Raw genomic sequence first — 26,893 nt, forward strand, 5'->3', positions numbered from 1 at the left:
CATTGTATGTATTTGTTGGTTGACTTTGGGGTTGTTTTCAAGCTTTTGCTATTCAAGCCTGCCGTGAGCTATTCGGATTCATGCTGCTTGTCCTTGTATGCAAGAGTTTTTTTAGTGTATACATCCAGTGATGTAGTTGGTAGGTATTAAGATACGCTTATCTTCAACTTTATAGGTAATGACAGTCTTTTCCAAAATAATTTTTTACCTATTCATACTCTGTTTAACAGGGCTTGAGAGTAACCATTACTGTCAAATTTGCTATCTTAGATCGGGAAATTGTCACCCTTCCTACTCATGTGAAATGCTCTACCTCAGCTTCCCCTCATGGGTCTTACAGATGCTAATAAAAACATTAGGTTAATTAACAAAAGAATGGGGAAAGGCAGAGGGGAGAGTCAAAGGGCTCACCCCAGGAAGGTGGAAATTTTTAAGTGGTTCTGTTACAGGTTTTCTTTAGCACTGAAAGCATTTGCATGGTCTGTTGGGATAGTAAAGCCCAGTTCAGAGTCAGTGTCTATACCTGTCAGGACCCATTTGTAGTCCCCTAGGGTTACCAGCATTAGTCTCACTGGCCAGCAGTCTTCAGGGCCTTGCCACTAGGGAATCCTCCCATAGCTGTCGGCAATATCTTTCTCTTCCTGGCAGACAGAACAGTTCTTATTGGCATTTTGTTCTTGAGGGTGGAAAAGGAACATGTCTAGACTCAGCCCATCTCTGCATTGCTGCAGTACCCCCATATCAACTCATCTTAAGGGATTTCTTCTGGTTGGCATCAACATGTCCTACTTTAATGCACCCTTCAAATTTCTATAGGGCCATGCCCCATATGGGCATCCCTTTAATAGGCCAGTTTTCCATTGCTCTCCTGCCTGATCATGTGGCCACTGTCCACTGCTCGTGAGTGAGTAAAAAGCCTAACACAGGGGCTTTTATCACTGTTCAATTCTTCCATCACTGCTAGAAAAACAGCATGCAATCAACACATGCTGCTGATTTGTTTTTACTTTCTTTGATCCCAGTGGCGACCTTCCTTCCAAATACGATGTTAACCATTCACCTTGGAACTACCATCTGCAAACTAAGCAGCTCTTTGTTGGTCTATTGAGAGCTGTTTGTTGGGAAACTGTCCAAGTGTGGGTAGGATCCAGCAGCTCCTCACACAATTCCAGAGTCAGTCTTAGGGGAAAAGAGGCTCTGCGACCTGGGGAATGCAAAGACCTCCTTGCATTTTCCAGGTAGCAAAATCCTGTATAAACCGTTTCCATTTTATCATGGAACTTTCTTGGGCACTGCCATCCTCATTGAAGTGTTTCTCTGACATCCCCCAACAAGACAGCATGAGTATTTCAGGTTTCAAGATGATTTTATGTCCTCATTTATAAGGGTAGCTTCAATTAATGTCTCATAGCAAGGTAATAAATGCTCCTCAAGTGGTACTTCTCTAGTCCAAAGTCTCAGTAGTCGTCTCTGGGAGGCACCCACAGGCTTTTGCCATAAGCCCTGGTAAACACTCCGCAATCAGTTTGTCCCTACCAGCACTCTATTGTGTAGGCTCAGGGAATCTTTCTGGTTCCCATTTAGCATGTCTAATTATTATTGCTTGAAGGACAAGTTTGCATGCCTTCTGTTTTACAGGAGTAGGTAGAGGGAACATTCTCCAGGCTGATACAGCATCCATCCCCATAATACAATCAAGTAGAAAAGATGGAACCACTTCACATCGAAGCAGGTTCAGATATGCCAACTCGCCTATAAAATTTTGTCCTAATTCCATCAACCCTTACTTTCCTAAGTATAGCCTCCTTTAGGACTTAATCAACAGGTTTTAGAATCACAGTGCATTGTGCTGCTGTGTTACGAAGCCCCAGAAAGGTTTCTACTCCCCACCCTGACCGCTTCACCACTGGTGTACATAAGGCTTTGGGTCCCCAGCAAGGGATACAGCCAAAGTACTCTTGGCTGTGTGTCAGTCTTTATCTTGATTAACCTGCCTCAACATTGGCCCCACACAATTGTTGGTCATCTTTCTCTTTGTGGTCTCTGCCTTTCAGCTTATAAAGTTTCTTCAAACTGGGGTAAATGCAGGAAACTTATTTGAAGCCCTTTAATGTTGATTCATCAGCAGAGTTCCCTTTGGTCCAGCCACCTTTGGTAGTGCTGTATTAAAATGTTTAATCAGTATGTTTAATTGAAAGACTATAATTTCCCCACTGATCTGCAGTATCAATTCTGTGTTATCTCAAACTTTCTTTTTCCCCTTAGTTTCACCCCATCAGCATTTTCTTTGCTCACTTCCTTAATAATCCTTTAAACATTTCCACCTTTGTCCTTTGACTTTCCCATCTGCCTTTCTCCATTTTCCTGTTAATGAACCTGTTGTTTTTTATTAGCATCTGTAAGACCCATGAGAGGAAGTTAAGATAGCAAATCTAATGAGGCTTCCAGAACTGTTTGTCAGTTTTGCTATGGTCATGTTGTGTGAGGGGTCCACACTGAAGGGGTGTCCTTAACCCGCATGACCTGGGTAATGGGCATTTTCAGTGAGTGAATATCCCTGTCATGATAAAGCCAGTGTCTATTTCACTGAGTATCCGTTTTCAGCTCTTTTGTATATATACCTAGAAATAGAGTTGCTAGGTCATATGATAATTCTATATTTAGCTTTTTGGGTAACATTTCTAAAAGAGAACTGTTTATTTTTCAAAACTGCAACATTATCACACTAAAAATAATCCCTTAATATCATCCATGATCCCTTAATATCATCAAATACCCCGTGTAGAAATTTCTCTGGTTATCTCATTAACAGTGTTTGCAGTTTTTGTAAGAACAATGATCCAAATAAATTAGAACATTAAGTATGTTTGAAGTGTCTTTTAAGACTCTCATTTATTTATAAAATCCACCCCCCCCTTTTCTTGCAGCTTAATATCCAAAGAAATCAAGTCCTTGGTTATGTCAATTTTCACGCATTCTGGAGTTTGGCAATTGTATTACTGTGGTATCTTTCAATGGATTTTTCTGTCTCATGTCTTTCCTATAAATGCAGATGCTTATCTGGCACAACTGGGTCATAGGTGGTGGTGTGTATATATCTTCTATTTTGTTACATTGAGAAGCATGTAATTTCTGGTTGCCCTCTTTGTGTTGTTAAAATCGTAATTGTATTTAGGTATTGTCAGCTTATTTCATCTATTATGAAGTTTCTCACTTAGCATATTCAGCAGCCATTAATGATTGTTACCTAAATGGTAACAATCTAGGTACCATCTAGGTAATTTTACCTAGATGGAAATAGAATGGTAATATTCTATCAAAATTATGATAATTGGAATAGTTATAGTGATAATTGGATTGATTATTTATTTATTTATTTATTTTTGAGAAGGAGGCTCGCTCTGTCGCCCAGGCTGGAATGTAGTGGCGTGATCTCAGCTCACTACAACCTTTGCCTCCCAGGTATAAACTATTCTCCTGCCTCAGCCTCCTGAGTAGTTGGGATTACAGGCGCACACCACCACACCCGGCTAATTTTTGTATTTTTAGTAGAGACGGGGTTTCACCATGTTGGCCAGGCTGGTCTCAAACTCCTGACCTCAAGTGATCTGCCTGCCTCGGCCTCCCAAAGTGCTGGTTTTACAGGCGTGAGCCACCGTGCCTGGCCTGATAATTGGATAATTTATTACTTGAAATTATTATTTTAGTAAAAAACATATTACATAAAATCTAAAGATATCACAAATATTCAATTTTTAAATACTTTATGCATTTTTAAATATAGAGTTCAGGAGTGTTAATAATAGTCAAATTGTTGTGAAACAACTTCCAGAATGTTACCATATTGCAAATCTGAACTCCATACCCAGCCCCTGGTAACTACCATTCTGCTTTCTGTTTCTATGAGTTTGACCACTTTAAATACTTCATGTAAGTGGACTCATACAGTAGTTGTCTTTTTGTGACTGGCTTATTTCATTTGGCATAATATCTGTCATAAGTTTCATCCATGTTGTAGCATGTGACAGTATTTCTTCTTTTTTCCAGTCTTTTTTGGTAAAACATATAGTTTGCCATCTTAACTGTTTAAATGTACAGTTCAGAAGTATTAAATAAATTCATATTGTTGTGCAGCTATTACCACCATCCATTTCTAGAACATTTCATTTACTTAGTATGCATTGAACAGTAACCCCCATTTTTTCTCTCCTCCATTCTACTCTTTCTCTGAATTTCTAGGAACCTCATATAAGTAGAAATACACTGTCCTTTTGCAGTGGGCTTATTTCACTTAACAGAATGTCTTCAGACTTTATGTTACAGCATGCCTCAAATTTCTTTCCTTTTTAAGGCTGAGTAATATTCCATTTGTATGTATGTATATGCCATGTTTTGTTTATCCATTCATTAATGGACATTTGGGTTGTTTCTGCCTCTTGGCTCTTGTGAATAGTGTTGCTGTGAACTTGGATGTACAGATATCTCTACAAGACCCTGCTTTAGGCTGGGCACTGTAGCTTATACCTGTAATCCCAGCACTTTGGGAGGCTGAGGCAGGTGGATAGTTTGAGCTCAGGAGTTCAAGAGCCAGGGCCACATGGTGAATCCCTGTCTCTACAAAAGATAGAAAAATTAGCCAGGTGTGATGGTGTGTGCCTGTAGTCCCAGCCACCTGGGAAGCTGAAGCAAGTAGATCCCTTGAGCCCTGGAGGTTGAGGCTGCAGTGAGCTGAGATTGTGCCACTGCACTCCAGCCCGGGTGACAGAGTGAGACTCTGTCTCAGAAAAAGACCCTGCTTTAGATTCTTTTGGATCTGTACCCAGAAATAGGATTGCTGGGTCATATGGTTGTTCTATTTTTAATTTTTTGAATAGCCTCCATACTGTTTTTTGCAGTAGTTGCACCATTTATTTTTATTTATTTAGTTAGTTTTTTTTTTTTTTTTTTTTTTTTTTTTTTTTTTTTGAGACGGAGTCTCGCTGTGCTCCCAGGCTGGAGTGCAGTGGCCTGATCTCGGCTCACTGCAAGCTCCGCCTCCCGGGTTCACGCCATTCTCCCGCCTCAGCCTCCCAAGTAGCTGAGACTACAGGCGCCCGCCACCACGCCCGGCTAGTTTTTTGTATTTTCAGTAGAGACGGGGTTTCACCATGTTAGCCAGGATAGTCTCGATCTCCTGACCTCGTGATCCACCCGCCTCGGCCTCCCAAAGTGCTGGGATTACAGGCTTGAGCCACCGCGCCCGGCCTAGTTTGTTTGTTTATTTGAGACAGGGTCTTGCTCTATCACCCAGGTTGGAGTGCAGTGGCACGATCTTGGCTCAATGCAGCCTCCACCTCCCGGGTACAAGTGATTCTCATGCCTCAGCCTCCTGTGTAGCTGGGACTACAGGTGTGTCCCACCATGCCTAGCTAAGTTTTGTATTTTTGGTAGAGACAGTGTTTCACCATGTTGCCCAGGCTGGTCTACTCCTGACCTCAAGTGATCCGCCTGCCTCGGCCTCCCTGAGTGTGGAATTACTGGCATGAGCCACCATGCCTGGCCGTATTTTATTTATTTATTTTGTTTGTTGTTTTTTTTTTTGAGACAGAGTCTCACTGTTACCCAGGCTGGAGTGCAGTTGTGCAAACAGGGCTCAATACAGCCTAGACCTCCCAGGCTCAAGTGATCCTCCCGCCCCAGCCTCCCAAGTAGCCGGGACTATGGGCACATAACACCATGCCCAGGTATTTTTTATTTTTTATTTTTATTTTTTGAATTTTTTAGAGACAAGGTTTCGCCACGTTGCCCAGGCTGGTCTTAAACTCCTTAGCGCAAGCCATCTGCCCACCTTGGCCTCTCAAAGTGCTGGGATTATAGGCGTGAGCCACCACCCTGGCCAATTGCACCATTTTGAAATCCCACCAACAGTGCACAAAGGTTCCAGTTTCTCCATATCCTTACCAATCTTATTAATAATATTTTTTGATAGCTGTCGCTATGGGTGTGAAAGGATATCTCATTGTAGTTTTGATTTGCATTTTTCTGATGATTAGTGATGTTGAGCATCTTATGCTTATTGGTCATTTATCTAGTATATTCTTTGGAGAAATGTCAATTCAGATTTTCTGCCTGTTTTTGAAATCATTCTTTGTGTGTCTCATTCGGTTACAGGAGTTCTTTTTGTATGTTCAGTGTATAGATCTCTTATCAGATGCATGTTTTGCAAATATTTTCTCCCTTTCTGTGAGTTGTCTCTTTACTTCTTCTTTTTTTCTTTTTTTGAGACGGAGTCTTGCACTGTCGCCCAGGCTGGAGTGCAGTGGTGCGATCTCGGCTCACTACAACCTCTGCCTCCTGGCTCCCATGTTCAAGCAGTTCTCCTGCCTCAGCCTCCCAAGTAACTGAGATTACAGGCACCTGCCACCATGCCTAGCTAATTTTTTTGTATTTTTAGTAGAGATGGGGTTTCACTATTTTTGTCAGGCTGTTCTCGAACTCCTGACCTAGTGATCCGCCCGCCTGGGCCTCCCAAAGTGCTGGGATTACAGATGTGAGCCACTGTGCCCAGCAGTCTCTTTACTTATTGATGGTGTCCCTTGAAGCCCGAAAGATTTTTTATTCTATGTTTTCTTTGGTTTCTTATGCTCTGGGTGTCATCTCAGATTCTGTTGCCTAATCTAAGGTCATGAAGATTTACACCTGTGTCGTCCTCTAGGCATTTTATATTTTAGCTCTCATTTTGAGGACTTGATCCATTTTGACTTAATTTTTGTATGTGGGGCTAGGTAGGAGTTCAGCTTTATTCGTTTGCATGTGGTGTTCAGTTGTCACAGCACCATTTGTTGAAAAGATATTCTTTCCCTCTTGAGTTGTCTTAGTACTTAGGTCGAAAATCAATTGACCAGGAATGTAAGAGTTTATTTCTGGACTGTAAATTCGGTTCCATTGATGTATATGTCTCCTTATGCCAGCAGCACACAGTCTTGATTACTGCAGTTTTGTAATACTTGTGTGTTTTTTTTAATTTAAAAAATTTTTGTTTTGAGATGGAGGTTTTGTTCTTGTTGCCCAGGCTGGAGTGCAATGGCATGATCTTGGGTCACTGTGGCCTCCGCCTCCCAGGTTCAAGCGGTCCTCCTTCCTTAGCCTCCCAAGTAGCTGGGATTACAGGCATGCACCACCGCGCCTGGCTAATTTTGTATTTTAAGTAGAGAGGGAGTTTCTCCTTGTTGGTCAGGCTGGTCTTGAACTCCCGACCTCAGGTGATCCACCCACCTTGGCCTCCCAAAGTGCTGGGATTATAGGCGTGAGCCACTGCTTCCAGCCTCTTTTATTTTTTTAACTGCTCCTGTGGAACAGGGCTACCACATAGGCAGTGTGCCCAGAGTAGCTGTGGATTATTTTGGGTTTCCCTTGTAGGTGATTATTATCCGTGAATTATGACAGTTTTGCTTCTTATTTTCCAGCCTTTATATTCTTAGAGATGGGAGTCTCACTCTGTTGTCCAGGCTAGAGTACAGTGACACAATCTCAACTCACTGCAACCTCCGCCTCCAGGGTTCAAGTGATTCTCCTGCCTTAGCCTCCCAAGTGGCTGGAATTACAGGCACATGCAACCACGCCCAGCTAATTTTTTTGTATTTTTAGTAGAGATGAGGTTCCACCATGTTATGTGGGTCAGGTTGGTCTCAAACTCCTGACCTCAGCTGATCCTCCCATCTTGGCCTCCCAAAGTGCTGGGATTACAAGCATGACCCACCATGCCCAAAAGTTCTTACTGCCTGCCTAGAACTTCCAGAACCATGGTGAATAAAAGCAGTGATAATAGATGTGTTTGTCTTAGTCTTGATTTTAAAGCAAATGTACTTAACGTTTTTCCATTAAGTATAACAGTTTTCTGTGGGCTTCTCAGGGATACTTTTTCTCAGCCTAAGGATATTTTTTCTCTTCCTAGTTGGCTTTCAGTTTTTATCCTGAAAGAAAGTTGAATGTTATCAAATACATTTTCTGTATCTGTTAAGATGATCCATTTTTTTCTTTTAATTGTTAAGATAGTGAATTTTACTGTTCCATCTAGTATTAACTCAATTTTTTTTTCCTGTAGTAAACTCAGCTTGGTCTTAATATGTATTTTTTTTTTGTATATTATTGGGTTCTATTTGCTAATATTTTGTTTAGGTATTTTGTATCTGTGAGTATTTTGTATCGTGTGAGTTTCACTTTTTCTTTCTCTTACTGTTCTTAACTAGTTGAGTATATCCCTATTCTCTGGAATATTTTGTATGAAATTGAAAATATCTGTTCCCTGGATGTTTGATATTTGGCTGATGTTTTGTGATAATAGAGACTATTTAACCCACATGTATGGGATCTACTTTTGACTTTCTGGAGTGAGAATACAGAAGAGGGTATTTGATTCATTTGATTATTGCAGCTTGTTATTTCTGTACTGTGGGCTAGTCTAAGGTTACAGTGTAGCTGAAGTTACTCATTTGACTATGCAATAGGGTAATAAAATTGTTACACAGTTGAGCAATTGTTGTAATGAAAGCTAGGGAGTATGTCTTTACCTTTTTCTTGTATTACAGAAGGGCAGTGTTTTCTATATATAGACTAATTAAATTTCTGTTTATCTTACAGAAGTGATAGACCTTACTCATGATAACAAAGATGATCTTCAGGCTGCCATTGCTTTGAGTCTATTGGAGTCTCCCAAAATTCAAGCTGATGGAAGAGATCTTAACAGGTTATTGATTTAACTTATAATCCTTGGCCCCACATTTGTGTGTATGTCAAAGGCAATAGCTCTGTGAATGCCAGTCAGGAGTAATTCTGCTAAGTGCCTGAATGAAATTTCTTTTAGGAGAAATTTTGAATTCGCATTAGCTTACTCTTTGGTTCACTTTTGAAAAAGCCAAACTGAAAGGGGTCTTATTGCAACCTGTGTCTTTGAGTAGAAGTGTGCAAGGTATTTCAGTTCACAGTTGCTAGAGTGAATTAAAAACAACCTAGTCCAGGTATTTGATAAATGTATATTCTCTTTTATAAACTTTGAGGGTTATGCTGTTGCACGTTTTTAAATGCGTTATTCAACTACCCTGTCTCATAAGTGATCAAGGAATTATTTTTTTGAACTGGTACTGATTGGGTGATTGTTTGGTACTGTTCACCAACATCTAGTTCCAGTGGTGGCCTCTCCGTTTCTGGACATGTTTATTCCCATACGCTGCTGAGATGTTTATTTCAGGGAACATAGGGCTATGTTTTTTTTTTTTTTTTTTTTTTTGAGACTGAGTCTGGCTCTGTCCCCCAGGCTGGAGTGCGGTGGCCGGATCTCAGCTCACTGCAAGCTCCGCCTCCCGGGTTCACGCCATTCTCCTGCCTCAGCCTCCCGAGTAGCTGGGACCACAGGCGCCCGCCACTTCGCCCGGCTAGTTTTTTGTATTTTTTAGTAGAGACGGGGTTTCACCTTGTTAGCCAGGATGGTCTCGATCTCCTGACCTCGTGATCCGCCCGTCTCGGCCTCCCAAAGTGCTGGGATTACAGGCTTGAGCCACCGCGCCCGGCCAGGGCTATGTTTTGTGTCCTGGGCAATTTGGAGGCTCTTACCTTTAGCACAGTGTCTCTCCTGCCCTTTTCAATGGTGAGGTCTTAGATAGTTCACTGTGTTGAAATCTAAAATTTCTAATATGGTAGCCTTAAATAGTCTTGAATTTCAACTCAGTTCTATCATGGACCTTATTAATAATAATGTCTGTTAGGGAAGGATTAACATTTCTACGTTTAAATCTTGCTTTTCAGTTGCGTTACAATCTTACAGTTCCTTATATAGCTAGGGATTATCCAGTAAATACTTTTTCTGGCGTTTTGAATTATCCACAAAAGGTTACAGCATCCTCCATATGCTATATTATTCTTTAACTATTTTCTTTTTTGATGTGTGCCATGCTGCACAATATAGGATGCATGAAGCAACCTCTGCAGAAACTAAACGCTCAAAGAGAAAACGCTGTGAAGTCTGGGGAGAAAACCCCAATCCCAATGACTGGAGGAGAGTTGATGGTTGGCCAGTTGGGCTGAAAAATGTTGGCAATACGTGTTGGTTTAGTGCTGTTATTCAGGTATGATATTTTAAAGAGATAATTGTGTCTTTTGGAAGTAACTTTGTAATTTATTAAACTGAAATGTAGAAACATAGCTTTCAAAAAATTAAAACAGATATTTAAAACTGGGGAGTTTTTCTGGCATTATTGTGTTTGGATTTAGATGCTTTGATGTCTAAGTTGGGCAGTACTAAAAAGAAATCTGCTGTGGTTGTAAATATATTGAATAGGTGTTTTGGATAAGCATTTAGTGAATACTATATTATAGCAGTGAGAGTGAATAAGGAGGAATCAGTTGTTGAAGGCTATCATAGCTGTCCAGGTAGGCCACAGTGGTGGCCTGGAGTAGAGAAGTGGCAGAAATCATGGAAGGAGAGAAGTGAATGCATTCTTGAGGCGCCGAGGAGATCAAATCTTCAGGATTGCTGGGCAGTTGGATACAGGATATGCCTGCAGTAGTTGAGTAAGACTATGAGGTTTCTAGTTCCAGTAGCCAGGTGGATTATAGTACCATTTGACCTTGGAAGAGGAATAATTTGGGTGTGTATTAAAAGTGGATTTCAGTTCAGGTTTTTTTGTTTGTTTGTTTTGTTTTTCTCTGACACGCGTCTTGTTCTGTTGCCCAGGCTGGAGTGCAGTGGTGTGATCTCAGCTCACTGCAACCTCCGCCTCCCAGGTTTAAGCAATTCTCCTGCCTCAGCCTCCTGAGTAGCTGGGACTACAGGCACGCACCACCAGGCCTGGCTAATTTTTGTATTTTTAGTAGAGACGGGGTTTCACCATGTTGGTCAGGCTGATTTCCAACTCCTGACCCCATGATCTGCCTGCCTTGGCCTCCCAAAGTGCTGGGATTAGAGGCGTGAGTCACCGCGCCCTGCAATCAGCTCAGTTTTAGATATGCTGAGTCTGAGGTGCCTGTGCCTGTGTATGCTGTGGTCTTAACTACCCTTCATTAAATTCAGAGTGCCCTTTTGTCCTTTGATCACATACCCAGCAAATCCTCCAATTTAAATGAGTTGAGTTTAAGGAGATACCATGTAGGCATACAATTATATGAATTTGTACTTCAGAAAAAGTAGTGGGCTCCAGATATAGTTTTGGAAATCAGCACCATATAGATAGCAATAAAACCAAGGGAGTGAATAAATAAAACCAAGGGAGTGAATGAATTCACTAGAGGGTAGTTAGAAGTATCGATCAGGCATCTTAAACTTACATAGCCCCAAGGCAACCCTTGGCACTCACCCCCACAGTCTTCTCCATCATGGTACTACCCAGCTGCTGAAACTAAAAACTGGAATTCTCCCTTGCTGCACATCCACTACATCCAGCTTCTATGTACTGTCTTAGGCTCTGGGGAAACAGCAGGGACTAAAACAAAACCTGTACTCTCATGGTTTACTTTGGAAAGAGTGGCACAGACAGTAAACAAAACATCAGGAGGTGACAAGTGTAAAGATGAATGAGTGAGTCTGGGGGATTCGACAGGGTTCAGCTGGAGAGGGCAGAGGGTCAGGGATGGCTTTTCTGATGAGGTGGGCATTTGAGCTGAGGTCTGAAGGTGGCCAGGGAATGAGCTATATAATTACATAGGGAACATTTCAGACAATGAACAGCAAATAAGCAGACTGAGGTTCAGGAGCTTGCTTCATGTGTCTGAGAAATAGCCAATAGCCAAGATGGAGTGATCCAGAACTGATAGCAGTGGGATAGGAAAGGTGGTGGAGCTGGAGTGGGAGAGCTTGTGGTCACGATGAGGATTTGGGAATTCTAGATGAAATAGGAATGTACTGGAAGGTTTGGAGCAGAGAAGTGATATGATCATACTTCCAGTTTAAAAGGATCACTGGCATCTGTGTTGAGAATAGAATGTAGGAAGATAATGTGGAACATGTCAGTTCTTTCTTGTCTGAAAAGAGAGAGAGAGAGAGAAAGAGAACACTCCCTGGATTCACCCCCTTCCTCAGCCTTCACTCCTGTGGAGGGTGGACAAGAGCCAGCAGAGGCAGAGGATGCCTGAGTAAGGCTTCTGGGACAGCGTGAGCAGACAGCGTAGAAAGTATATCTCAGGGGTTGGCCTTAACAAGGAAAAGGGCAGGAGAGTAATGGGAAGGGAGGAGGAAGAAATGATAACTGCAAATTAGAGTTGAAGTAGTGTCTAGTCTTTTTTTTTCTGTGTGAAATAAGCAGCTATTTTTTGAGACAGTGGAGAAGTGACAGAGTCAGATTTTAAAATAGTTGTTGGAGATGGTGGGAGAAGCGATTGGCACCAGAGTACCGTAGTAGGATTTCCAAAAATTTGAAGATCTGCTTGAAATTGTTGACTTTAAATGTATTGTGATACCAAAATGCTCAGTATCTATCAGACTTCCTCTTGGCAGCACTCTGAACCTCTTACATGGAAAACTCATTTAAGTTGGAACATTTGTTGGGTATGTGATCAAAGGACAAAAGGGCACTCTGTGAATTTAATGAAGGGTAGTTAAGACCATAGCATCAATGCTAGATGGAGAAAGAAATGAAGATAAGAAGGAACTGATTATTAGGGAGCCAGGAAAGAGATAAATTTGCTTGGGCCCCTGCTGAAGTCAAAGATCAGGTATGTATCCTGCAGGTAATCGGACACAAAGAAGACATGTAATGGTCGCAGAGTGAGCTTTTCTGGACGTGTAATCTGTGAACTGACACCTTTCATTTGTTTGGCGTAGTTTGGGTGCAGACTGGGATGTGGGTGTTGATAGAGATGGAGTGGAGGAATGTGTCACTAGAGATGGGATGCCCAAGAAGCTGAGAGATCTCCAGGCTGGATGCATGCGAGTTCCCTCAGCAAACGATTGAACACCTGTTCTACGTTTAGCGGTGTTCTAGGCCCTTGATGTAGAAGTGAACAAAACAAAAACAGCTGTGCCCACGTGGAATGTAAATTCTCATGAGGTGAGATAGAAAATGAACAGTAAACTAAAAACTAAGAGAATGATGAACTAGCTAAATAAAATGTGTATAATAATACATTAGACTGTGATTGGTCCAGTGGAAAAAAGCAAGGTTACAGAGATTGGAACTGCAGGAGAGGTGGGAACAGGTTGCAGTATTGACTGTGGTGTTGGATGAGCCTCACTGAGGTGGGGAAGGGGGTGAGACTAGTAAGGGAGTGAACCAGGCATCTATTGGGATAAAAAAACATTACAGGTAGAGGAATACATAGACCAATGGCTTCATGGTGGGAATGGGCTTGATATGTTCAGGAAACATGCTGGAGTCCAAGTGGCTGGATGTTAAGAGCAAAGGGGGGAGGGTCACTGGAGAGGAGGTTCTGAGTGGACAGGGAGTCACTGAAGGTCCCCAGTGGCAGACTGATCAACTCTGACTCAAGTTTTTTTTTTGTTTTTGTTTTTTTTGAGACGGAGTCTCGCTCTGTCGCCCAGGCTGGAGTACAGTGGCCGGATCTCAGCTCACTGCAAGCTCCGCCTCCCGGGTTTACGCCATTCTCCTGCCTCAGCCTCCCGAGTAGCTGGGACTACAGGCGCCCGCCACCTCGCCCGGCTAGTTTTTTTTTTTTTTTTGTATTTTTTAGTAGAGACGGGGTTTCACCGGGTTGGCCAGGATGGTCTCGATCTCCTGACCTCGTGATCCGCCCATCTCGGCCTCCCAAAGTGCTGGGATTACAGGCTTGAGCCACCGCGCCCGGCCTGACTCAAGTATTAAGAGGCTCCCTCTGGCTCCTGTGGCGAGATAAGGATGGAGGGGCAAGGATGCACGGGGAGAGACCCATGGCCGTCATCCATGGAGAGTGATGGTGACTCGGACTGGACTGGTAGCCCTGGAAATAGAAAAGAGTTGGGGTTCTTGATATATTTTCAAGGCAGCACTGACAGGATGTCCTCAGGGATTGACTAAAGTCACCTAGGAGGATGTCAGGACTTGGGAGAGTGAGGAAAGCTGTTCCTAGATGACAGTGTTGAGTGAATCGGGAGCTTTATTTTTGCCATATTAGCGAGGTAGTTACAAGGAGCTGCGTGGCAGTTGTGAGCAAGTGTGAGTTGGTGAAGGGAAGTTCTGGAAGCAGAGAGACCATGTGCCATGGTGCAAGTGAGCGGCGATGGGAGTTGGATTAGAGCAGTTGATGGGACGCTGATAGGGAGAAAGCAGTTAGGTTATAAAGAGCGCCCAGAGGCAGAAGCCAAGGGACTTGTTACTTATTAGATGTGAATGACTAGGAGAAAGATTCAAGGATTTTTCTGCAGTTCTAAACTTTGGTGACTAGGGGAGGAGGATGTAATGAAGTGATGCAGAAAACACAGAAACAGCAGCGGTTGGATAGGGAATAAATTGGGAAATGTGCCTAGTATTAGTGCACACTTAATGTGATTTTTTTTTTTTTGATCTGTGTGTGTGTGTGTGTGTGTGTGTGTGTGTTTGTGTGTGTTTGAGACAGAGTTTCACTCTTGTTCCCCAGGCTGGAGTGCAATGGCACAATCTCAGCTCACCGCAACCTCTGCCTCCCGGGTTCAAGCGATTCTCCTGCCTCAGCCTCCTGAGTAGCTGGGACTACAGGCATGCCACGCATACCTGGCTAATTTTGTATTTTTAGTAGAGATGGGGTTTCTCCGTGTTGGTTGGGCTGGTCTCGAACCTGACCTCAGGTAATCCGCCAGCCTCAGCCTTCCAAAGTGCTGGAATTACAGGCATAAGCCACCACTTCCAGCCTAATGTGGTTTTTAAGAATAATGGCAAAGCCTGATTTTCGTGATGGTGAAGAGGTGGAGTTAAGTGGCTGAGAATGTAAAGCCATTTTTCTCACAGCAGAATAGAAACTCAAGAATGTCACAGGGTAGCCAGCAGAGTAGGAATGCAGGTGTGTTAGGTAGACAGGTGAGGTGGAAGAGAAGAGAGTGACTGAGGATAGAGCTCACCAGCCAAGCCCTGGTTCCGGAGAGAACTTTGGCGCAGCATGACCTGGGTTTACACTCCAGTCCAGGTGAACATTCACCCTGTTGGCTGAATCCCGCCACAGCTTGTGTTAAGAGTGAGGGAAGCCAGAGAGGTGCACATGGGCTCTGGTCAAGTACCGACACTTGGATTTTTTGGTTGACATTAGGAAATATACCTGGGGCTTTTAGAATACCAAGAAGGTGTTTTATTTAGTTCTAATTCCAAAGTTTTGCCTATTATTTACCTAGGATGCTTCTTCAAGAGTTCCACCGTGCAGGCCTGAGAGGGTTTTCATTTGAGGAGCGTGTTGGGATGAGGAGTTATATATTCATACAGGAGATATTTTTAAAGAAAATTAACTTATGAAAGGTATTCATAGTAGAAAAATGTGATTTGCAAATAATAAAAAGAATCCCTCTCTCCAGTTCTACCATCTGCTGTTAAACTTTTAAAAAATGCAATATTATGACAAGGAGTGGATAATAGTAAACACTGCTATACTAACCACCTGGCTTAAAAAGTTAATGTTACAAATTTCTGTTCTATTGAGTTCCTGTTGTGACATCCTCCCTTTCCCACAGACATAACCACACTTGGATGTATCCCTGAACAATATGTAGTCTTGTTTTGCGTGTTGTTAAACTTAATATAAGCAGTATAATACTTCTTTTCTGTAACTTTTTATCACTCAAAATGTAGTTTTGAGGTTTACCCCTGTTGATACATATAGCTCTTGTTTTTTTCATTTTCACTTTATATAGTAGGTCATTTTATAAACACTTTTTACACTATTTCAATGACTGCTTAATAGTCTATTGTGTAAACACAGTATAGTGTATTTAAACTGCTTCTTTTGGCTGGGCTTGGTGGCTTGTGCCTGTAATCCCAACACTTTGGGAGGCCGAAGGAGCGATCTCTTGAGCTCAGGAGTTTGAGACCAGCCTGGGCAACATAGGGAGACCTGGTCTCTACAAAAACAAAACAAAAAACAAAAACTGCTCCTTTTGTTAGACATTAGGTTGTTTCAGTTTTTTCCTAAAAGTATTAATATTCTTTGAGCTAATTTTTTGTGCGCAACCATTATTTCTTTAGAAATAACATAAGTGGAATTGCCAGGTTGATAGTTCTACAAACTTTTAAATATGAAATAAAATATTTAAAGTGAAAAATATATATGTTGCTGCCGTTATTTTCAGGAAAGGCTGTGAATCCCTTTCTTTCTTTATTTCAGTCTCTCTTTCAATTGCCTGAATTTCGAAGACTCGTTCTCAGTTATAATCTGCCACAAAATGTACTTGAAAATTGTCGAAGTCACACAGTAAGTTGGTGTCAACAAATTTCTTCACTGTTGTTTAGTCCTTTTCATCCCTAAGGCTTCCAGATTTTTGCCTAAAGCTGATATCCGTGATACTCTGTGGCCTGTGCTAATACTTGTTTTCATTTCTAAATGGCTCATTTTCCTTTTTTGGGATAACATATAAGGGTATGCAAAAATGTAAAATTAAGTAGGAATAAAATGAGAAAAACAGCTCCAAGAATATGTGGGTGGGGAGACCCCAAATACTGTTATGCTTGTTGTATCCTTTCTCTTCCTGAGCTGCTCAGGTGATGTAATGCTGGAGAGATGCCCTGATGCCAGAGACCTGAGCCTTCTTTGTCTATTTTATTCTGTTTTTGCCAAAGGTTGTAGCCTCCTGCCGGCAATTTAACCCTTCCCAGGATTTCACCTTAGCGTAATGCGTTTTCTCCATGAGAGGGAGGGCAGCAGCTTCAGAAAGTGGACATTTCTGTTTTTCCAACAGTGCTGTCTCTCCGGCTTCTACATAGTTACTCTTCAGTTTAGAGTACAGTCCTTCCCAGAGTCCCTGTAACAGTTCCCCTGGCTTTCACCTAGATCTAGGTAAATATAAATGAGGGCATGATTATTGAAAACTTTTTTTTTCTTAAATGACCACATTTCCCCTTTCTTTTTTTTCTTTTTTACTTTTTTTCTTTTTTTCAAGATGAAGTCTCACTCTGTTGCCCAGGCTGGAGTACCATGGCCCAATCCGGCTCACTGCAAGCTCCGCCTGCTGGGTTCACGCCATTCTGCTGCCTCAGCCTCCCGAGTAGCTGGGACTACAGGCATCTGCCACCACGCCCGGCTAATTTTTTTTTTGTATTTTTAGTAGAGACGGGGTTTCACTGTGTTAGCCAGGATGGTCTCAATTTCCTGACCTCATGATCCACCTGCCTCGGCCTCCCAAAGTGCTGGGATTACAGGCGTAGCCACTGCGCCCAGCTCACGAAAACTTTTTTTTTCTTTACACATTCTGATTTTCTAAATGAGATGTTGTAAGAGTACATGTGCTTTGTTTTCTACAGGAAAAGAGAAATATCATGTTTATGCAAGAGCTTCAGTATTTGTTTGCTCTAATGATGGGATCAAATAGAAAATTTGTAGACCCGTCTGCAGCCCTGGATCTATTAAAGGGAGCATTCCGGTCATCTGAGGAACAGCAGGTACAAAAGAAGCCTTATTCTTGAGTTTGAAGTCACACCTTGTCAATATTAATGTGGTACTACTTTATTTCAGCTGCATAACAAGCTGTGAACATGACTAAGCAGGACTATGGGCGCTCGTTTCTGACTTATTTTGCCTACAGAACAGGTGGTGAGAGAGAAAGCGTGTGTGTGTGTGTGTGAGAGAGTGTGCGTGTGTTGCACCGGGTCTGGCAGTTCTAAAGAGAAGAAGAAATAGTAGTACAAAGAATGTAGAATTATACAGGGGCTATTGACGTGCGAAGGAGGAGATTGGAAAATACCTCAATGAACTGTAACAAAAGGGATACCAAGAAAAGTAGTCCTTTGTCTGCACCTTTGTCTTGGAATGGTCCAGATGGAAATTGTAGCTTTAAAATATCTAAATCTGAGTTCAGGAAGGAGCTTTTCTCAGCAACTTCTCTCTTCTAGACTTTGCTTTCCCTACCTCCTATTAAAAAATAGCTGGGCATGGTGGTACGCGCCTATAGTCCCAGCTACTCGGGAGGCTGAGGCAGGAAGATCCCTGAACCCAGGAGTTTGAGGCTGCAATAAGCTGTGATTGTGCTACTGTACTCCAGCCTGGGTGACAGAGTGAGACCCCGTCTCTGAAAAAATAATTAAAAAACAAAAACAAGCTGTCACTAATTAGATCAGCTTCTTCCTCATACGATTTTTTTTCATTCTCTATTTGAAGATCCTACAGTTCTACAAAATTCTCAAAACATTAAAGTTTTCTTTCTTTATTCAGATCTCTGTATTGTTCTAGAGTTCCTTGGGCTTTTTTCTTAAGAAGTCCTACTTGGAAGATTTTGTTTATTTTTCTTTCTTTGTCATAAGTAGATGTGGCTGGAAGTAGTTGAGTTCCAGCTTCCTTCTAGCTACAAGTTACAGGTTGCTTAATGCACCTTCTTTTTTATGTATAGTAGCTGGGTTTCAGTGTTCCTATGTTTTCATGATATTCAGCCCCCAAAAATAAATGCTTTCAGGCTGGGTGCAATAGCTGATGCCTGTAATCCCAGCACTTGTGACGCCGAGGCAGGTGGATCATTTGAGGTCAGGAGTTCAAGACCAGCTTGGCCAACATGGTGAAACCCCGTCTCTACTAAAAATACAAAAATTAGCCGGGCGTGGTGGTGTGTGCCTGTAATCCCAGCTACTTGGGAGGCTGAGGCAGGAGAATTGCTTGAACCTGGGAGGCAGAGGCTGCAGTGAGCTGAGATCGTGCCACTGCACTCCAGTCTGGGCGACAGAGAGAGACCCTGTCTCAAAACAAAAAACAGAAAGAAACAAAGAAATGCTTTTATGGTAGTATAATCTTAAATCATTGGTGGGATAAGGATAAATTTTAATTTCTCTTAGTATTGCATCTAACTTTTATGCAATTTGTGCCTCTCTTATAGCAAGATGTGAGTGAATTCACACACAAGCTCCTGGATTGGCTAGAGGACGCATTCCAGCTAGCTGTTAATGTTAAGTGAGTGTTGAGGGTTTGTTTGTACATCCTTCCAACTCACAGTGGGGCAGTGAGAATTATATGCTGGAAAGTTACTCTCCTTAAGTAGAAATTGCTGGTTTTTAACCACACCTCCTGGGATAATCACTGAGGTAGTCCTCATCATGTATCCCCGTCACCTTCAGCTTTCCCCTCTGAGGATATAACAGTCATCTAATCCTGCAGCTTTTCCCCCCCCCCCCAACTAAAGGACTATAAGTGTTAACTTTGTTAAACTCAGCATGTACTATAAAATGTATTTGTAAAAAGGTCAAATCAACCTCTGTTGCGAACATGATGGTATAATACGGATACTTAAATTTAAGATCCCTTTTGAGGTATACTTAGAATATGTCGAGTATAGGCTATAGTCATTTCAGTCACTCAGGGAAGTGAAATTTAGGGCACAATATGGATATCCCTCTGAGAAATCTGTGTTTTAAATGGTTTCAATTCTAGGTAGAAGAATTGTAACTATAAAATGGTTTTGGAAACAGCAACTTAACATAGTTAGCAATTTGAGATGGACTTGTAAGAAGAAACTTTTTATTTCTATTGTATCAGGGAGAAAAATGTTTTGTATTTGTAAATCTGTGCAACAGAGTTCATTCTTACGTTTATACTACTTCTATACCTTGCATACATCTATCATTGGATATAGATGTATATATTGAAAGCATACAGATACCTGTATTTGTCTGCATTTGTGACTCTGCTATTAGGTTTTAAGCTCCTTAAGTCCAGGGATTGGACCTTCTTGTCTTTGTGTCTTACAGAGTTTAGCACAATGCTCGAAAGAAGGTGTTCAAGAAGTATTTGAACTGAACTAATTGTTACTTATTTAGATCATACCTGGCTCTTTGGGGGTTGATGAAAATGCACTATTTTTGCTTTTGAATGATGCTTGGATTTTATGTAGCACATATCTTAATCCAAACAATCCAGAATTGTCTCCTTTTCCTAAAAGCAGCAGTCCCAGGAACAAATCTGAAAATCCAATGGTGCAGCTGTTCTATGGTACTTTCCTGACTGAAGGGGTTCGTGAAGGTAAATTCTCTGCTCTGAATTTTAATTCTAGACCTGTGATCATATCTTTATTACTGTGTCCCTTTGAGGAGGCAGTACAGTGAAAAAGCTTGAGAGTCAGCAGTACCCAGGTCTGAATATTGGTTCTGCCTCTGTTTAACTGTGGATAATCTATGGAAGCTTCTGGATCCTCAGTCTCTTCATCTGTAAAATGTGCACAATCTTTATCTCAGATTTATCATATTAATACTTGCACAGCCCAAATCTGACATTAATGTCAGGTAGTAATTTTACTCAGTTTTCTCTGTGTTGCTTATTCTAATATAATACCGAATCTCAAAAGGTTTTATTGAGTGAGACTGCACAAAATGTTTCTCTAGACTAGAGACTTTTCACTCTGGAGGCTTATCTGTCTAAGCTGCATGCTAGACACATAATTTATTTTTAATTATGGAGAATTTAGAATACATTCAAATAGAGCAATTTTAAAACCTCCGTGAATACAGCCTTAGCCCATAGCCAGTCATTCCCCATCCCACCCCACTCTTACCAATCTGATACTCTTTTTAAAACAACCCAGTACCAATATGACTCTGAAAAATAGCATTTTAAACTATCAAATATTTAGTCAGTGTTCAGATTTCTAATTTGTTTTCATAATTTAAAAAAAATAGAAAAATTTATTTTTAGAGTTTGTTTTAATCAGGACCCCAGTGTGTGATTCATTTATGACTGAATATTTGTAGGCTCCCCCTCCATCGTTTTTTCCTTGAAATGTATTTTTTGGAGAGACTGGGTTGTTTGTTCTGTAGCATTTCCACAATCGGAAATTTTGCTGTTTGCGTGTCCTCTGATACATATTTAACATATTTTAACATATCCCCATGTTCCTTTCTACTCCTCCTCTTATAAATTGGCAGTTGGATTTAGAGATTTGACTAGACTTAGGTAAGGCTTTTTTTGGCAAGACTATTCACAGGTGGTGAGAAAACCCTTGATTAGGAAGCACATAATGTCTGGTTGTCTTTCTTTTTGCGGTTTTTTTTTTTAAAGACAAGTTCTTGCTCTATTGCCCAGGTTGTAGCACAGTGGCATCATCATAGCTTACTGTAACCTGAGACTTCTGGGCTCAAGAAATCCTCCTACCTTATCCTTCTGAGTAGCCAGGACTTCAGGCGTGTGCTACTGCACCTGGATAATTTTTATTTTTTGTAGAGACAGGGGTGTCACTGTGTTTTCCAGGCTGGTCTTAAACTCCTGGCCTCAAGTGATCCTCCCACCTTGGCCTCCCAAAGCGGTGGGATTACAGGCATAAGCCACCACGCCCCTGGCCTTTTCCCAGTGTTACTGGTTGTCAGTGTTCAGTGTCTGGATTGACTGGCTCATTAGAGGTTGCTATAAAGGCTTAAGTGCATTTCTAACAAGCTGTCAGAAAGTTGCTGAATTTAAAATGTTGTCTCTGCGGAGCCAGAAGATAGGCTTTAGATAGTCATAATGATGTCTTGTTTAAAAAGTCTCTCTCTTTGCCTAGGAAAACCCTTTTGTAACAATGAGACCTTTGGCCAGTATCCTCTTCAGGTAAACGGTTATCGCAACTTAGACGAGTGTTTGGAAGGGGCCATGGTGGAGGGTGATGTTGAGCTTCTTCCCTCTGATCACTCAGTGAAGTACGGACAAGAGGTACGTTGGAGATCTTTATTTGCTATGCCAGTGACAAAGCCAGTTAAGTAGGAGTGAGCTTTTGGGCAGACTAGTTTCCCATCACATATTAAGTAACTTTACACTTAGCAGAACTTGAATTTGTCTTAAGTCTCTCATCAGTTGATGTGAGTCAGTGAGTATCAGTACTTTGATAAATAAAATTTTTACTAAAACTATGAATTTGAGTTACTCGTGTAAAGGTTGAATGCTGCTTCTGATGTTTTAAGTATGATCAAGTTTCTCTCTTTCTGTTGAAGCCTACCTGTACCTGAGTAGGGAGAGCCCACTGCCTCCATATTTTCGGAGGGTAAAAGTACAGTGATTAACTCCTATGGTATGCCATTTAGACTATTTTCCCTGTTATAGTATTTACTGTTCTCAATTGTAAATTCTGCCTTTGCTTTTAACATTTTTAAAATTTAATTTTCATTTGTTTGTTTATTTATCTTTTTTTTTTTTTCCTGGGTTGGAAAGAAAGGGGGGAAGTTAAAGGGAGAGCATGGGTAGTTAACATCTCAGTATTCCAGTTGGGTTGAGAATTAGTGAATAGCATTTGCAACATAATTCTTAACACTATACAGTTGGGATTGTTCTCCATTGAGCATACGTTTTGAGACAAAACTGTGGCTTATATATGAGTCCAACTCAGTAATTACTATAGGAGAAAGCGGAGCTTTCCTGAATTAAAATAGGGAGCCTAACATGAGCCATATGAAAATACATTCACTGTAGAGCAGTGTTGGAACTCAGAGAGCTGCTGCCTCCCTGGCTTTTCAAGGAAATAACTGATTCCTAATGGAGGAATTATGTCATCTGTACCATCTGTGCAAACCTGGTGCATCCTCTTAAAAAAGAGGGAATGTTCACCAGCTATACTTAGGCCTTTGAAGACCTGTATTCCAGGATGAGAATTCTATAAAAATTAAACAAAAACAACAAAATCATCATGCTCATTTAGATTTCACCCTGAGGTAGTCTCACAGGCTGTCTGAATTCACCTCATTATGCTGACAGGGTCTCTGAAGGGAATGCTGCTTGCACTTGTGGTAAAGGAAACATTTTAAAGCTGTTGACAGGAACCTCAGACATACAGGTGAATTGAATAGAAAAGCCAAATCTGATTTAGCTTTTCCTCACCTGTGATCCCTGACTGTTAAGTCTTTTTTATGTCAGTGCCTTCCTTCCTTGAAACTCAAGTAACATCGTAGGTTGATTTGACTGGCTTCTTTATGAGACCTCTGTAAATTTTTGAAATTCAGAGATTTTTCTTAGAAATTGAGAAATTGTAAAACCATGAGGCTATTTCAAATTTCCTTTGTACACATCAAGGAGATTCAAATTATGGTTAATAGACTAAAACAGCATGTAATACATGTACACATATGAGTCTTTTTAGCTGGCCCATGGAGTTGTCTCTTTAGCTACATGCTGCTTCGATCATAATTTCATATTCTTTAGTTAGGCTAGCTGTTTTCTTAAGTTTTTAAACCTCTTTTGAAACTGATGATGTAATAAATGAGTTGTGTAGATGCTTAGTGCAGTCCACATATCCAAGGGTGGTTTATTCTGAGGATGATGGTTGAGTAAAATTCTGTTGACTGGCTAGTAAATTTGGAGTCTTGAGAAACATTGAGCCATATTCTGTAAGAGAATGAGATTCTAAGTGTTCATTTCCTTTAGTGTTTGGAATAAAAAAAAAAGTTCTAGTATGAGTTTGCCTTGAGTATAAGTTCTATACCAAAGGAAGAAAGTTGATGAGGGATATTTTAAATCTGGCTATTGTTATTTACTAAAATTAATTTTTCTTTCTCTCACATTTCTACTCTTGACACTAGCGTTGGTTTACAAAGCTACCTCCAGTGTTGACCTTTGAACTCTCAAGATTTGAGTTTAATCAGTCCCTTGGGCAGCCAGAGAAAATTCACAATAAGCTGGAATTTCCTCAGATTATTTATATGGACAGGTGAGTTCTTGGCTGATTTTTTTTTCCTGATGTATTGCAGCAGTAGAGATGAGCATGTACTAAGTATAGTATGCATAGGAATCACCTGGGAGTCATGATAATATGCAAATTTGGATTCTGTGAGTCTAGGTTGAGGGTCTTTGCCTTTTTCTAAGACCTCCCAGGGTTGTGCTCATGTTGCTTCTGATCTCCAGACCATGATTTGAGTAGCAAGACTTTAGGTGAAAGCCCTCCTCTTTTTGGGGGTAGGAGCTACCTGAACTCCAGGGGTTGGGGGGCTCCTAGCAGACTTACATTATAGAATGTTAATTTTTTTTTTTTTTTTTTTTTTTTTTGAGAGAGTTTTGCTCTTGTTGCCCAGGCTGGAGTGCAATGGTGTGATCTTGGCTCACCATAACCTCTGCCTCCCAGGTTCAAGTGATTCTCTTGCCTCAGCCTCCCGAGTAGCTGGGATTACAGGCATGTGCCACCACGCCCAGCTAATTTTGTATTTTTGGTAGAGACAGGGTTTCTCCATATTGGTCAGGCTGGTTGTGAACTCCTGACCTCACGTGATCCGCCCACTTCAGCCCCTCAAAGTGCTGGTATTACAGGTGTGAGCCACTGTGCCCAGCCTAGAATTTTAATTTTATAAAAGTCTGGTTGAGACCAGGCATGGTGGCTCACATCTGTAATCCTAGCACTTTGGGGAGGACAAGGTAAGCAGATAACTTGAGCTCAGGAGTTTTAAGACTAGCCTGGGCAACAAGACAAAACCCCGTCTCTTAAAAATAAAATAAAATTAACTGGGTGTACTGGTGTGCACCTGTAGTCCCAGGTACTTGGTGGGGCTAAGGCAGGAGAGTTGCTTGAACCTAAGCCTGGGAAGTAGAGGCTGCAGTGAGCCCTGTTTGTGTCACTGCACTCCAGCCTGGGTGACAGAGTGAGACCCTGCCTCAAAAAAAAAAAAAAAAAAGGTGTAGTGGCTTGAGTTTCTTTTTTCTTTTCTTTTCTTTTCTTTTCTTTTCTTTCTTTTTTTGAGACAGAGTCTTGCTTTGTCACCAGGCTGGAGTGCAGTGGCAACATCTCGGCTCACTGCAACCTCTGCCTCCTGGGTTCAAGCGATTCTCCTGCCTCAGCTTCCCAAATAGCTGGGATTACAGGCACGCGCCACCACACCTGGCTAATTTTTGTGTTTTTAGTAGAGACGGAGTTTCACCATGTTGGCCAGGATGGTCTGGATCTGCTCACCTCGTGATCCGCCTACCTCCGCCTCCCAAAGTGCTGGGGTTATAGGCATGAGCCACGGTGCCTGGCCTCTTTTGCTTATTTTTTATGTAGTCATTCTTATTCCATGGTTTATTTTTAAGCATATAACCAGTGAGTTCTAACAAATATACAGTCAAATAACCACCGTCACAGTCAATATGTAGGACATTTCCAGCACCCAAAAGGTTTTCCTTGCCCCATTGTGATCAATGCCCTTCTCTCCATTCCCAGGTCCTGGCAACCACTTAATGTTTTTGGACCCTATAATGTTACCATTTCTAGAATGTGGCATTAGTAACATTAATATTTAGTAGGTATTCTGTTCTGGTTGTGTCCTTTCTCTAGGATAATGTTTTTGCAATTCATCCATGTTGTTTATATGTAAGTAATTTACTCCTTTTTATTGCTGAGTATTAGTCTGTTGTAATATGTACTGCCATGCTGTTTTTTTTTCATTCACCATTTGGTGATGTATCTAGTTTTAGGCTATTATGAATGAAGCTGCCATGTATAATCCTTGGCATAGATTTTAGTTCTCTTGGGTAAAATATGTACGAGTAGGATTGCTTGGTTCTATGAAAAGTGTATATTTAACATTATAAGAAATTTCCAAACTATTTTCTAAAGTGACTATACAGTTTTTCATTCCCTCTGGCAATGTGTGAGGGCTCCATTTGCTCTACATCCTTGCCAGTGCTTGGAATTATAAGTGTTTCTAATTTTAGCCATCTAGTGGGTGTGTAGGAATATCTTAATTTTTCCTTTGATTTATATTTCCTTTTCCCCCATCGAATTATCTTGGCACTTTGTCAAAAATTAATTGAACATATACGTGGGGTTCTGTATCTGGAGTCTGTTCTGTCTAATGCCAGTGCCATATTGTTTTGATTACTATGTCTTTATTGTAAATCTTGACATTAGATAGTGTGAATCCTCCAGCTTTGTTCTTCTTTTTCAAAATTGTTTTAGGTATTCTAGTCCTTTGCATTTCTATGTAAATGTTTATCAGCTTGTCAATTTCTACCCAGTGGCTATTGGGATTTTGCTTGGTGATGTTTTGAACTTATGGATCAGTTTGGGGAGAATTGACATCTTCTTTTTTTTTTTGGAGACAGTTTCACTCTTGCTGCCCAGGCCTGGAGTGCAGTGGTGTGTTATTGGCTCACTGCAACCTCTGCCTCCCAGGTTCAAGTGATTCTCCTGCCTCAGCCTCCCAAGTAGCTGGGATTACAGGCATGGTACCACCACGCCCAGCTAATTTTGTATTTTTAGTAGGGATGATGTTTCTCCCACATTGGTCAGGCTGGTCTCGAACTCCCGACTCCGCCTGCCTCAGCCTCCCAAAGTGCTGGGATTACAGGTGTAAGCCACTGCACCTGGTCCAACATCTTAATAATAATATCGAGTCCTTCAGCCGGACATGGTGGCTCATGCCTGTAATCCCAGCACTTTGGGAGGCTGAGGTGGGTAGATCACCTGAGGTAGGGAGTTCGAGACCAGCCTGACCAGCATGGTGAAACCCCCATCTCTACTAAAAAATATTCAAAAATTAGCCAGGTGTGGTGGTGGCACCTGTTAATTCCAGCTACTTGGGAGGCTGAGGCAGGAGGATTGCTTGAACCCAGGAGGCGGAGGTTACAGTGAGCCAAGATCGCGCCATTGCACTCCAGCCTGGGTGACAAGAGTGAGACTCCATCTCAAAGATAATAATAATATTGAGTCCTTCAATCCATGAACAGTGTTTAGCTCCATTTATTAAATAGAGATTTATTTAAGTCCTTATTAATACCTCTCAACAATGTTTTGTAATTTTTAGTGTACAGGTCTTGCACATGTTTGATTAAATTTATCTCTAATTCCTGCTTTTAATTTAATTTTTCATTTGTTCTTTACAAGTGTATAGAATAGCAGTTGATTTTTTTTTCT

The 26,893-nt window shown here is 41.3% G+C and overlaps 1 protein-coding gene across 28 annotated transcripts in view; it reads left to right on the forward strand.

The window, feature by feature from the left end:
* Positions 1-26,893, forward strand: part of USP28 (ubiquitin specific peptidase 28) — a 79,998-nt gene that overhangs the window by 25,934 nt on the left and 27,171 nt on the right. For 11 of the 28 annotated variants that reach the window (XM_031652929.1, XM_031652930.1, XM_021926572.2 and 8 more), the window contains 8 exons: positions 8,620-8,725; positions 9,941-10,100; positions 16,246-16,332; positions 17,379-17,516; positions 18,938-19,011; positions 20,000-20,076; positions 21,587-21,735; positions 23,592-23,719. In XM_031652929.1, coding sequence (XP_031508789.1) covers positions 9,942-10,100; positions 16,246-16,332; positions 17,379-17,516; positions 18,938-19,011; positions 20,000-20,076; positions 21,587-21,735; positions 23,592-23,719 — 812 coding nt within the window. In that variant the 5' untranslated portion in view covers positions 8,620-8,725; position 9,941. Of the gene's footprint in view, positions 1-8,619; positions 8,726-9,940; positions 10,101-16,245; positions 16,333-17,378; positions 17,517-18,937; positions 19,012-19,996; positions 20,077-21,586; positions 21,736-22,013; positions 22,091-23,591; positions 23,720-26,893 lie in introns of those variants that run through there. The other 17 variants (XM_031652928.1, XM_021926552.2, XM_021926559.2 and 14 more) reach the window with 6 other exon arrangements.

This window comes from Papio anubis, chromosome 12, assembly GCF_008728515.1.
Source record: "Papio anubis isolate 15944 chromosome 12, Panubis1.0, whole genome shotgun sequence".
Classification (NCBI taxonomy): domain Eukaryota; kingdom Metazoa; phylum Chordata; class Mammalia; order Primates; family Cercopithecidae; genus Papio; species Papio anubis.